Source organism: Phascolarctos cinereus, unplaced genomic scaffold (assembly GCF_003287225.1).
Source record: "Phascolarctos cinereus isolate Bilbo 61053 unplaced genomic scaffold, phaCin_HiC Scaffold_5;HRSCAF=322, whole genome shotgun sequence".
Lineage (NCBI taxonomy): Eukaryota > Metazoa > Chordata > Mammalia > Diprotodontia > Phascolarctidae > Phascolarctos > Phascolarctos cinereus.
This window is the reverse complement of record NW_027555958.1, coordinates 34,038,698-34,050,949: the sequence shown is the minus strand read 5'-3', so window position 1 is coordinate 34,050,949 and position 12,252 is coordinate 34,038,698. Positions and strand designations below refer to the sequence as shown.

The following is a 12,252-nucleotide window of genomic DNA, read 5'->3' as shown; positions in this document are numbered from 1 at the left end:
GGTGTCAACTGGCTTCCCTCTGCTAAGGGAAATGGGACAGGGCCTGGCACTGGGCAATGCTGAGGGCTGGTGCTCACCCAACCACCCACAGTACCCACCAGGAGCTTATGGGTCTGGGCTCTCATCTCAGGAAAGAAGCTTTGCTAATATGCCAAGATGATACCCTGATGCCTGCCTGTCTGGAAAGAATCTGATTTCCTCACTAATTATGACCAAAGAGTTTCCAGCAGCCTGTGGGTTCAGCCCTATCCCTGCATGGAGGCCCCACGGCTTCCTTCTCTTACCATCTTGGCACCAATTCTTCAAAAGACAGTGGGGACCCAGGGATGCTGGGTACTATCAAGGTTGCTCAGGGTCCTTGGGGGGCAGGCACCCCCAAGGGTCTGCCTAGGTCTAGGGATGGAAAGATTTGAGGTGACAAAGATGAAGAGGGAGATATTTAGATGAGTTGAAGTGTAAATAATAAGGGTCAGGAAACAAGGGATTCTGGGTTCAAATACCAGCTCATTTATTTATTACGTATTTGGGCCATTTCCCTTCTCTTGGCCTCAGTTTACCCTTCTATAAAATGAAGAGGTTGGATTAAATGATCTTTAAGATCCCTTCTCTCTCTCTGTCTCTGTCTCTCTCTCTGTCTCTGTCTCTGTCTCTGTCTCTCTCTGTGTTTCTCTCTCTCTGTGTCTCTGTCTCTGTCTGTCTCTTTCTCCGTGCCTCTGTCTCGCTCTGTTGTGTTTTTTTTTTCATACAGACCTATCCTAACACAGGGCACTCCCAATGAGGAAGCTCCCTCTATCAGTACAGCTGGCCCCCTCCTCTGTAACTTATCATCTTAGAGGTCTGCCTGGACCACTGAGAGGTGGTGACTTGCTCAGGGGCACAAAGTCAGTATGTGTCAGAAGTAGACTCGAACCCAGGTCTTCCTGATTCTTGGGCTGGTTCTATCCATTATTCTCATTTTACACATGAAGACCACCTACCAGTCAGCAAATGAAGTAGGAGAGGGAATGGAGGCAGTTGTTGACTCTAACTCCCAGGAGGCTGGGTTCCCAGAGGCTGCACCCCAACAGTGAAGAGAGGGGGGAATACTAGCAGGGGCTGCAATCCTGTTATAAAGTAAAAGATGCTGGGACAGCTAGGTGGCGCAATGTATAGAGCACCAGCCCTGGATTCAGGAGGACCTGAGTTCAAATCTGCCTCAGACACATAACCCTTACTATCTGTGTGACTCTGGGCAAGTCACTTAACCCCATTGCCTACCCCCCCCCCAAATGCTTAAGGAGGATTTTTTTTTTCAATTGGAGTAAGCACTTTGGAAGTAGTTCCTGGTTCAGAGAGGGAGGAGAGCTTTAAGTGACCCAGCTGATTAAGGTCCCTGGAGTTCTGAGTCCCATCGGTTTCTTGTCTCATAGTGGCAGTTTCCCCAGAAGAGGAGGCACCCTCTCTACTCTTCACCCCTGATCTCTTCACTCTCAGATTTTAAAAATATTTTCTTTTTTTCCAATTACGTGCAAATTTTTTTGCCATTCTTTTTTTTTTTTTAAATTTTGAGTTCCAAATTCTCTTCTTGAGAATTGAGAAGGCAAGCAATTTAATATAGGTTATACATGTGTCAAATACTTTCACTAGCCTCTTCAAGGCTACACCCTTTCCCTCAATCCTACTATGGGCATGACTGGTGGATGATGCATGAAGCACAGATACTATCGAGGAGAGAAAGTTCCCCTCCCAGCCTGGAGAGTGCTTCTCTTTTGGGCCAAGGGCCTGGCCACCCCACGTCTGAAATTTGTTCATCCTGGTGTGGCCCAGCATGACAACTTCAGCAGCTTTTGTGTAAGACTTATTAATGTTATAGAAATATGATTTATTCTTATTCTTATTATATTATTTTTCTGGACCTATGATTTCATTAGTGTAGGAATCTTCCAGAAAATTTTGTCAGTGTAAATCACTGTAAAATTGTTTTGTAATTCATTGGCTTAGTTGCATCTGAGCAATTGTGACTTGCCCAAGGTCATGTAGCTAGTTGGTGGCAGAGATGGGATTTAATCCCGTCCTTCAGACTCCTAGTCACATATTCTTTATGAGAGGTTATATCGTTCTGCTTTCTATTCTCAGGAGAGATAATACAGGTAGACTTCTCTGGCAGCCTTCATGGGGCTGAGCATTTCACAGAAAGCCCTCCCTCTCCCAACCCTTGCTCTGAGGGGTGTGTGTGAAAGGGGAGAGAAGCCAAGTCCAGTTTTCCCGAATACAAATGAAAGGAATCTCATTATTTTTTTGAGTGCTGGTGCCTATGTCCCGCCCACCACTGGGCTTCCCAGCTTCTACTTCCTGCTGCCTGTAGTAATGAGCACCCTCTCCCCCACTAAAGCAATCCAAGGATTTACAAGTAGATGCGCCATCTAAGCCAGTGGTTCTTCACCTTTGTGACCCCCTTCCTGGACCCCAGTTTGGGGAAACCTATGGACCCCTTCTCAAAATCATGGTTTTAAATGCATAATATAAAATATATTGGATTACAAAGGAAACTGATTCTATTGAAATTGTTATCAAAATAATTTTTAAAAAGTTCACAGACTCCATGTTAAGAACCGTTGTTCTAAACTGACCTTGGCATTTTACAAATCAGGAAACCGAGGCTCAGAGGGACTTGCTCAACCAAGGTCACACAAGTGGTCACCTTCCCATGTCACGCCGCTCCATGGTCTTGTTCCAACTCCCGCCTTCTTTCTCAGTCCCCCATCCTCAACCTACTAACCTACTGCCCTCTGTGCAGTCCCATCTGTACAATGTCACGGCTGTCTTTCTGTTGACTCCTTAACAGGGGAAGGGGAGGAGTGGGGGAGTGGGCTTCTGCTTGGCATGGCATTTTAGAAATACCAGTCTGGGGGATGTGCAGTTCTTAATTTTGTTGTTGCCTGGTAACAGCTTTTGCATTGTGACAAAAAAATGTGTATCACACGTACACATACACACACAAGTACAAACGTCTATACATCTTGTAAGGGGACTCACTACACCCGTGCCACAGGAGACAGGGAGGGCAGAGTAGATTAGTGGGTAGAGCCCAATGTCTCTGCCTGCTTTTGGAATAGACCCTGGTGCTTCTCTTCCTGTTCAGGACCCAGTGGAGCAGGAATGTGGCTCAAAGTATGCCCATTTGTGGGTAGGCTATTAGGGAGGAAGGAGAAGGGGCCCTGGTCCAGGGACCTACTAGTTGTCCCCTCCCCCACCCCTGCAGCTGGCTCTTTCCACCCAGAGAAACACAGCCGGTGCCACCTCTCATTAGGTGATGATTTTACATTAATTACGTTAATTAAGCGGCACTGAGTGCTAATGGCTCTTGGTGGGAGGGGGGTGTCTGGGTAACCTCTGCTACTAATTACCCTCTCTGGCAACAGGAACAGAATTGCAGGACCTGGCCTCAGAAGAGGAGTGACCTGTGTTCAGTGGGAGAGGGGGTGACAAATAGTATGGCCGAGGCCTGGGGTTAGTCCTGACTGGCCCCCTCTCCAATTGCTACCAAAATCCTAACTCTGACTCTTTTTTTCCCAAGCTATATTTTAGCCACCTTGGCTATGCCTCTTTGGCATCAGGTACCCATAGTCTCAGTACATTCTATCTTGGGGCATTGGGATTTGGCCCCTTGAAGATGGTTGAATAAAAATCTGCTTTGTTCCCAAAGGAGAGGGATCATGGCACCATAGACTCTAGAGATGGAAGAGTCATCTCCTCCAACCTCTTCATTTTACATTGGGGGGAACTGAGGTTTTGGAGGTTAGGTGGCTTAGCTTTGGTTATCGAACAGGCTGGAAAGGGCAAGAGATTTGGAGTTGAAGGGCCTTGGTTCAAATCCTACTGTCACCATTGACTGCCATGGTGCCCTGGGTCAAATTACTTCACCTCAATCTCATTTTCCTCCTTTGTTAAAGGACAAGGCTGGACCTTATGAGCCCTAAGTTCCCCTCCAGCTCTAGACCTGTGATTCTGTGATTCTCTGACTGGGGAGGGGGAAGAGGAACATAGAATCTAATGTAAAATCATAAAGTGATAGGCCGAGAGGGACTGGAGAGCTTAGCTAAGACAGCTGGGGTTCCCAGTGGTGAAGTGGCCGGGCCAAGGGGACACAACCAGTAAGTTGTGAAGGGGAGGCTCCAACCCGAGTCCCTTGACTCTGGGCTCTTGGTGCCATATCCAACTTGCCTTCATCTGCATACAGGGCTCTACTGATTTTGAAGTTCTTTCTTTTTGTCCACTCTTATCCACCAAACAACCTCCCTTTGTGAAGCAGACAGTTTTGGGTTTATTACTGATGTTTTACGGACCAGAGAACTGAGGTTCACTGAGGCTGTAGGATCATAGCTCTACAGCCGAGAGTGACCTCAGAGGTCATTGACTCTAGCCCCATCATTTTACAGCTGAGGAAACTGAGGCAGAGAGCAAAGTGATTTGTCCAGGGTCACACAGCTAGGAAGTATCTAAGTGGGGATTTGAATCCAGGTAGAATCAGGCCTATTAGGACCCAGGTCTCTTGACTGCATAGTGAGTACTCTTTTGTTCTCTATACCAGACGTGTCAAACTCACACCTACGACACTCCTTGGTAGAACCAGATTAAAATGTAATTGGGAAACGTTTAACAAAATAAATAAAAGTACAAGAAATCATCGAAGACATCACAGTTTAAGCCGATGTGCAGCACAGGATCTCCACGTATGGAGTAGTGGCTCCTGTTTCTATATATTTGAGTTTGACGCCATCAGTTTCTTGGCTTCCAGTTTTCTTCAGGGGAGCAGCCAGGTGCTGCAGTGGCTAGAAAGCTTGCCTTGGACTCAGGGAGACTAGAGTTAAAATCCAGCACCGCCAACATCAGACACTAGCACCGTGACCCCGGACGAGTCACTGAATCGTTGTTTCTCTGAATCTCAGTTTCCTCAATTGTAAAACGGGCATTATAAAAGCATCCACAAACACACATAGTAGGTCCTATAAACACTCGTGTGCCCCTGCTCGTCCTTTTTAGTGCCCTGGGAACCCCTCACTCACCTTAATCTCTACACCATAGCCAGGATAGACGGTGATGTAGTAGAAACAATCCAGGCTGATGTCATCCGATGAACTGGGTCCTTCTGGAGAGTTCAGAGAGCCCTGAGGCCTGGTGAAATTCCAGCTACAAGGAGCTACATGCCAAGGGGAAACAAAAGGAAACCCTCGGTTACCCTGAGCTTATTGGGAGATCAGGCAGTAAGCGGACTTGTGTTTCCCTGACCCTCCATCACCTCCCAGAAAAACCAGCCTGCTCCTTTCTGGGGAGCGTTCCGACTTTCAGGTCAGGTCACTGCCATGGGAGCCAGTGGCCATTACTAGTCCAAGGGCACCCTGGCCTTTGACCAGCAGCCTATGGGGATCGTCCAGAGGGAGAAGGGGAGCCCTCGGTGCAGATCCTGGAGGTTTGCCCCTGCTATGCCCCGGCCCTGTCCTTAAGTAGAGAGCAAATCACCACAGCCACCATCATCACCTCCGTCATGACCACTGCCACTATCACTTTTTTTTTTTTGGCTAGGCAATGGGGTTAAGTGACTTACCCAGGGTCACACAGCTAGTAAGTGTCAAGTGTCTGAGGCTGGATTTGAAGTCAGGTCCTCCTGACTCCAGGGCCAGTGCTCTATGCACTGCGCCACCTAGCTGCCCCAACCACCATCACTTCTATCTTAAGTCTAAAGCTAGCAGGCACCCCGGGGGTCATCTACCCCAAACCGTCATCATACAGGGGAGGAAACAGGGCCAGTGAGTACAACTTGCCCAAGGTCACCTAGGTAATAATTGTTCGAGGCAGGATTTGAACCCAGGTCTCTTGTGCTGCCTCTTACCAATTATTCAGGCATTGTCTATTATGAACAAGTCCCTGTGGTTGGGGCACCTGTCATCTCAAGGGACTCTCACAAGTACCTGGTGTGTTTGGCTACCAACACGCTTTGCTTCTAATAGTGACAACTAGAGGCCACAGTGGCTAGAGTGCTGAGTCTGGAGTCAGGAAGACCTGAGTTCAGATGTGACCTCAGATACTTACTAGCTGTGACCCTGGGTAAGTCACTTAACTTTTGACTGCCTCAGTTTCCTCGGCTGTAAAATGGGGATCCCAACAGCACCTACCTCCCAAGGTTGGGAGGATCAGATCAGATAATGTTTGTAAAGTGCTTAGCACGGTGCCTGGCACATAACGGGTGCTATGTAAAGGCTTATTCCCCTTACCTCGCCCCTCCAGTACCAGTTACAGGAATCTGCCTAGCTTTTGGGGGGCAGCCACTGGCTTTGTCTAAGGGAGGGCTTCTGGGGAGTCCTTTTCCAAGGATGCCCAGCCCATTCCCGGGGTTGGAGCCTGACCTGGCGGCTGCACGGTGGTGATGGTGGTCGTTGTGATGATGGTGGTGGTGGTGGTTTCCTCATCGTCCCCCGAGGCGGTAGTGGCGGCAGGAATCCCTACTCCTGGCTCTCTGGCCCGAGGGGGCATGACCTCTGGGACCCAGGGCTGGGCCAGGTCCACGGGCACGTCATGGGTCACCATCCACGCGCTTCTGGGAGGTGCTGTCACGGGCACTTCAGCCCGGGCCAAAGACGGTACAGCTCCTTCCGGCCCTGGCGGGGGGGCCGCTGTAATGGGCAGAGTGGGCCGTGCAGGCTCTGGACTCTGAGCCCTGTCCCTCCCCAAGGTGTACGTGGGGCCCGGAGCCATGGCTGGGGTGGGATGGGTAAAGACGGGACGGTCGTCTTGGTGGGCCAGATGGACCAGAGGGCTGGGGACGAAGAGCGTTGGTGCATCAGGCTGGAAGGGGACCGGCCCTCGATTTGGGAAGGGAGCCGGCTTCAGCTCCTCCTCTTTTGCCTGGGTGTCCTGCAGAAACTCCTCCAGCAGCGGGTGATGGTTGAGCAGTTTCAGGGTCGGGGCTGTGCTCACAAAGCGGACCCCTCCCTCAGGCTGTTCAGGTGTGGGAGCTACCGTCAGCTCACCGTCTGTCTCTGCGCTGTTTGGGTTCTGGATCTCGGAGGAGAATCCTGGAAAGACAGTAATAACAGCTCACGTTTCCATAGCTTTTGAGGCTTATGACGCACCATGAAAGGTGAGCATCGATCAATCAATCGGCTATCATTTATTAAGCACCTGCTGTGTGCCAGGCGCTATGGGATAGGGAGTGGCCCCAGACCTGGGGTTTTACTGATAAAGAAACCTCTAGGGGCAGCTAGGTGGTGCAGTAGATAGAGCTTCAGCCTTGGGGTCAGTAGGACCTGAGTTCAAATCTGCCCTCAGACACTTGACACTTGATTAGCTGTGTGACCCTGGGCAAGTCACTTAACCCTGGACTGCCTCACCAAAAAGAGAGAGAAAAAAAAGAAACCTCTAGTGAGCAAACTCCCTCTGCCTGAGTAGAGGGTAGTGCTTGAGTCTTGGAGTCAGGAAGACCTGTGTGGGAATACCACCTCTGAAGCTCACTGACTGTGGGACATGGGGCCATTCCCTCACTTCTCTGGGCCTCAGTTTCCTCCTTGGTACAAAGATGACAGCAGTAACTATCTCTATAGGGTTATTGTGAGGATCGCGTGAAATAATGGACACAAAACAGTTTCCAAATCTTAGCAAGATATATATAAATGGAAGCTCTCATTATCAGAGCTGGAAGAGACTTTAGAAATCATTGATCAGAACCCCCTTCTCTATTTCCAGATTAGAAAAAAATAACAGGCCTGAAGACATCCAATGAATTGTCCACGGTCCACCCAGGCAGGGAGCAGAACTGTGATTTGAACCCAAGATCCTTGGTAGAATGTAAGCTGCTTGAGGGCAGGTACCATCTCACTTTTGCTTCATAAATGTCGTTGATTACCTGATCGGTTCTTTGCCTCTAAATCCAGGGCTTTTTCCATTGTGTTACAACCCTGGAGGCCATCTGGTCCAGACAATCTCATTTTACAGAGGAGGAAATTGAGGCCTGTATGGGTCAGGTGACTTGCCCAGGGTCACACAGCTGCTGTCCAAGGCCAGTTTTAATCTCGGGTCTTCTGGAAGGGGTCTTTGTTGTTGTTCTGCTGTTTTTAGTTGTGTTCTACTCTTCATGACCCCATTTGGAGTTTTCTTGGCAAAGATACTGGAGTGGTTTGCCATTTTCTTCTCCAGCTCATTTTAAAGGTGAGGAAACTGAGGCAGATAGTGTTAAGTGACTTGCCCAGGGTCACACAGCTAGTAAGTGTCTGAGGTAGGATTTGAATGCAGGAAGATGAGTTGTCCTGACTCCAGGCCTGGCGCTCTGTGCATTACGGTGCCTCCTAGCTGCCATAGTTCAGGACATTGAGGCCCAGAGTGGTCCAGATTGTTAGGGTTGAGGCTAGAGCCTGGGTCTCCTGATCCCACCCTATTTCTCTTTCCCGGACTACCTGTTACAACTTCAATCTCAGGTCCTATTTTAATTCATTTTCTGCCCTTTTAGAGGCCAATGAATTATGGTTCTTAGCAAACTTGTCCTTCACAGTCTGCACATTCTTTCTGGAGTCCTCCATCAGCACAGACGCCCCCTGTTAGGTCCACAGAAAGACAAGTTTATTTCACTTTTCCCTGAGTGGGTCCTTTTCTCAACCATTTCATTACTTCCATTCAGTGGTGCACTGGAGCTGGCTTGTACAGCTTGTGAGAGCAGATGGTTAAATTTCCAGGGTGAACATTTTTACACCTCAGAAATCAGCAAACTACAAGTCAGGATTTGACTTATTGTTTTGTTCATTGTGTAGACTCGAGAAGGTGATAGAGAAAACATTAATAGTGCAAGATCAATTTAAAAGTGTGTCATGCGCACATCCACCCCCACCCCAAAGCTGGTTGTTAAATATTTGCCAACAAATCCCCACTTCCATGTCTCACTTGTTCTCTCCCTGTATTCTTCTCACCCTTCTTGAATTGTGGGGTTGCTATGAAATGAGATTCAGGGGTCAAGTGACTTGTCCAGGGTCCTGTCAGTCAGTCAGTTGATAAACATTTATTAAGCTGGAGATACAGATATGAATCAGCCAGCCAATTTTTTTTTGTTCAGTCATTTCAGTCACGTGAGAGTCTTTGTGACCCCCTTTGGGGTTTTCTTGGCAAAGACACTGGGTGGTTTGCCATTTGCTTCTCCAGCTCATTTGACAGGTGTGGAAACTGAGGCAAACAGGGTGCAGTGAGTTGCCCAGGGTCACACAGCTAAGGAAGTGTCTGAGGTCAGATTTGAACTCAGGAAGAAGAGTGTTTCTGATTCCAAGACCAGTGTTCTATGCACTATGGCACCTCCTAGCTGACCCTAGTGAGCCAATAGGGATTTATAAATTAATTACTGTTTGCCAGGCATTTGGAGATATACAAAGAAAGGCAAAAAACAGTCCCCTCTCTTAAGGAGTTCAAAACCTAGTGGAGGAGACAGCATGCAAATAGCTGTGAACAAAAAAAACTATAGAAGGAATATATGGGGCAGCTAGGTGGCACAGTGGATAGAGCTCTGGCCTTGGAGTGAGGAGGACCTGAGTTCAAATCCAGCCTCAGACACTTGACACTTACTAGCTATGTGACCCTGGGCAAGTCACTTAACCCCGACTGCCTCACAAAAAGCAAATATGTGTGTGTGTGTGTGTGTGTGTGTGTGTGTGTATACATAATGGAAGAAATTATTGAAAAAAATATAAAAACATATAGAAGGAATTGGAGATAACAGAGGGAAGGCCCTAGGATTGGGAAAGGTTTCCTGTAGGTCATACTTGTAGTGCCTAGGATCCAGTGAGGGTTCCACCTGCTTGAAATATGATTAAAAACTTCCACTACCTCTATTATCACTTTTCCTGGATGATTTAATTGCTTTGCTATATTGATTGATAGCTGCCCAACTCATGGTCTACTAGGACCCTCAAGATCCTTTTTCTTGCAGACCACAGGAGGAGGGTGGGGGGGGTGAGGTCAGTGAAAATGGGCTTCTTGGAGTTAGGGGTCATTGACCTCAAGGGTCCTCTTGTTTCAGATGCAGATGCTTACAAGTTACCCAGACCTTCCCACATGTGAGGATGCAAAGAGGTTTTTGATCTATGACTATTTCAAAATGGTTCCATGAATAGCTAATGAAATGACAGGAAGGGAAATAGAAGCGAGGCAAGAGAATGGAGGGGATACCGGTTTGGAAGGAGACGATCAGGTCCTCTGCTTGTCTGGAAGTGGGGCTGCCAGCCCCTGGGCAGGCTCGCACCCACCCCGTGAATTGGCAGGCAGGGAGAGAGGGGAGAAGGGTTGGACAGATGGCGCGCATTCTGTTCTCAAGAGTACGACAGCACTGACGTTCCTGGCGCCCGGGAGCTCTGGGGAGTGAGAACCAAGAAGAATTTGGCAGGCTGGGAGGGGGGGAGGGAAGGACGAAGGGAGAAAGCAACGTGGCTACCCGGCTTTCTGGACAAAGAGGCGCCGAGGTACCTCCAAACTCGGAGGACGCATTGGCCCCTTGAGATCACAGGAGGAACAAGTGGGCTTGCGTCCTCTGGCAGAGACACAGCTTGATAAGATGCCATGGCTTGGCCTTCATGTGTCACCTCCAAGAGCAGATGGTCCTCTAGTGCCGCCTCTCCCATCGGTATCAAAGAGCTAAGGCAACAGATGGTGCTTCTGGGTTTTGGGCCTTCACCTACATCTCTGCAGGTGAAGATTGTTGGCTGGCTGGCATCCTGGGTTTGGAGTGCTATGCCCAGGGACTCATTTGTAGTGCACATAACCTATCTGCCTCACCAGCCACGCACGTCTCCTGCGAGCTAAATTTTGTGGTGGCTTTTTTAAAAAATTAATTTAAATTTTAAGAATTAATTAAATTTAATTTTTTCAATGAACAAAAATCTAGTTTCTCTCCCTCCCATCTTTCCCTACCACTAAAAAACAAAAACAAAACCTTTTTTTAAAAACAAATATACAAAAACCAAATACACACAAAAATACATAAAACTAGTAAAAATATACAATATTGTACTGTATATATATCCAATATACAGTATTGTATATATAAATGTATAGAAAATAAACAAAAGCAAGCAAAACAAATTCTTGTTTTGGCCATGACTGAATAATATATGTATCGTTCTGCGTCCCGAGTCCTCTCTGTCAGATAGCATGCTTTGTCACCAGCCTTCTGAAATCATGTTTGGTCATTGCATTGATCAGTCTTTCAAAGCTATTTGCCTTTATGGTACTGTGATTATATAATTTGCCCTCCTGGTTCTGCTCCCTTCACTTGGCATCAGTTCATATAAGTCTTCCCAGGATTCTCTGAACCCATCCCTTTCGCCATTTCTTACAGCTCAGTAGTATTCCCTTACATTCGTAAATGTGATCTTTGTCGCGTAGCTAGGTGGAGGGAGGTCCCTGAAATGGGATGGCCTTACAGGGAGAAGACATGCTATAGTAGGTACAGCATTAGACTTGGGGTCAGGAAGAACTGGCTTTGAATTCTCCCAGGATACTCTCTAGCAATGTGACTCTGGGAAAATTGCTTAACCTCTCTGTGCCTCACTCCCCTCATCTACAGAGTGAGGGGCTCAGCAGCTTCTGAGGTGCACTCCAGCTCTACGATGCAGTCTATGCTCCTATAATCCGCCGCAGAAAGATGCCCCTGTTTCTCACCAAGAGGCACAGGCTGACTTTGCCTGTCGGCCAGTCTGGTGTCCTACGTCTCTGCCTCTCTGAGGATGGCTCATTACCTGGGTCCTTACCCCTGATGTCTCCCCCCATGCCCCCAGTCCCCAGCAAGGTCAGGCGTCTTGCTGCCTCCGTTCTTAGCAGAAGCTGAGAGACACCTTTGTTCACATCAATTGCACTGATTACTTTGGGGGGAGGGTGGGGGAAGGAAGGAATGCGTCCTCGGTTAAATGGGATCGAGATAAGGTATCAAACAAGTAAATTGATTTGGCAATCAGCTGCTTCCGAGTCTCAGTTCTGTTACCACCTACTGCTTTGAGACATTAAGGTAATCTCGGTTAGACACAGTATTTCTCTAGGAATTGCGGGGAGGGGTCCAGGGCTAGAGAGGACATAATTAAAGATGCCCTTACTTTGTGTGAAGAAGGCCCATTAGCCCTGTTCTTCTTCCCCATGCCCTAGTGCCCCCGTGTTCATGGCCAAAGGGTTTGATGCCTATTGAGGAAATAGGAGACAGACTGAGGGATTTCTTCCGATCCTTTTCGTTTTGGCCATTCGCCAAGCTGTCTG

General features: G+C 48.1%; 1 protein-coding gene across 2 annotated transcripts in view; it reads right to left on the bottom strand.

Moving 5' to 3' along the window:
- Positions 1-6,818, bottom strand: part of SEZ6 (seizure related 6 homolog) — a 38,744-nt gene extending 31,926 nt beyond the window's left edge. For both annotated transcript variants that reach the window (XM_078154794.1, XM_020963219.2), the window contains exons 1-2: positions 6,384-6,818; positions 5,046-5,179 (exon numbers count right to left, since the gene is read on the bottom strand). In XM_078154794.1, coding sequence (XP_078010920.1) covers positions 5,046-5,179; positions 6,384-6,732 — 483 coding nt within the window. In that variant the 5' untranslated portion in view covers positions 6,733-6,818. The remainder of the gene's footprint in view (positions 1-5,045; positions 5,180-6,383) is intronic.
- Between the last annotated feature and the right edge of the window lie 5,434 nt (positions 6,819-12,252).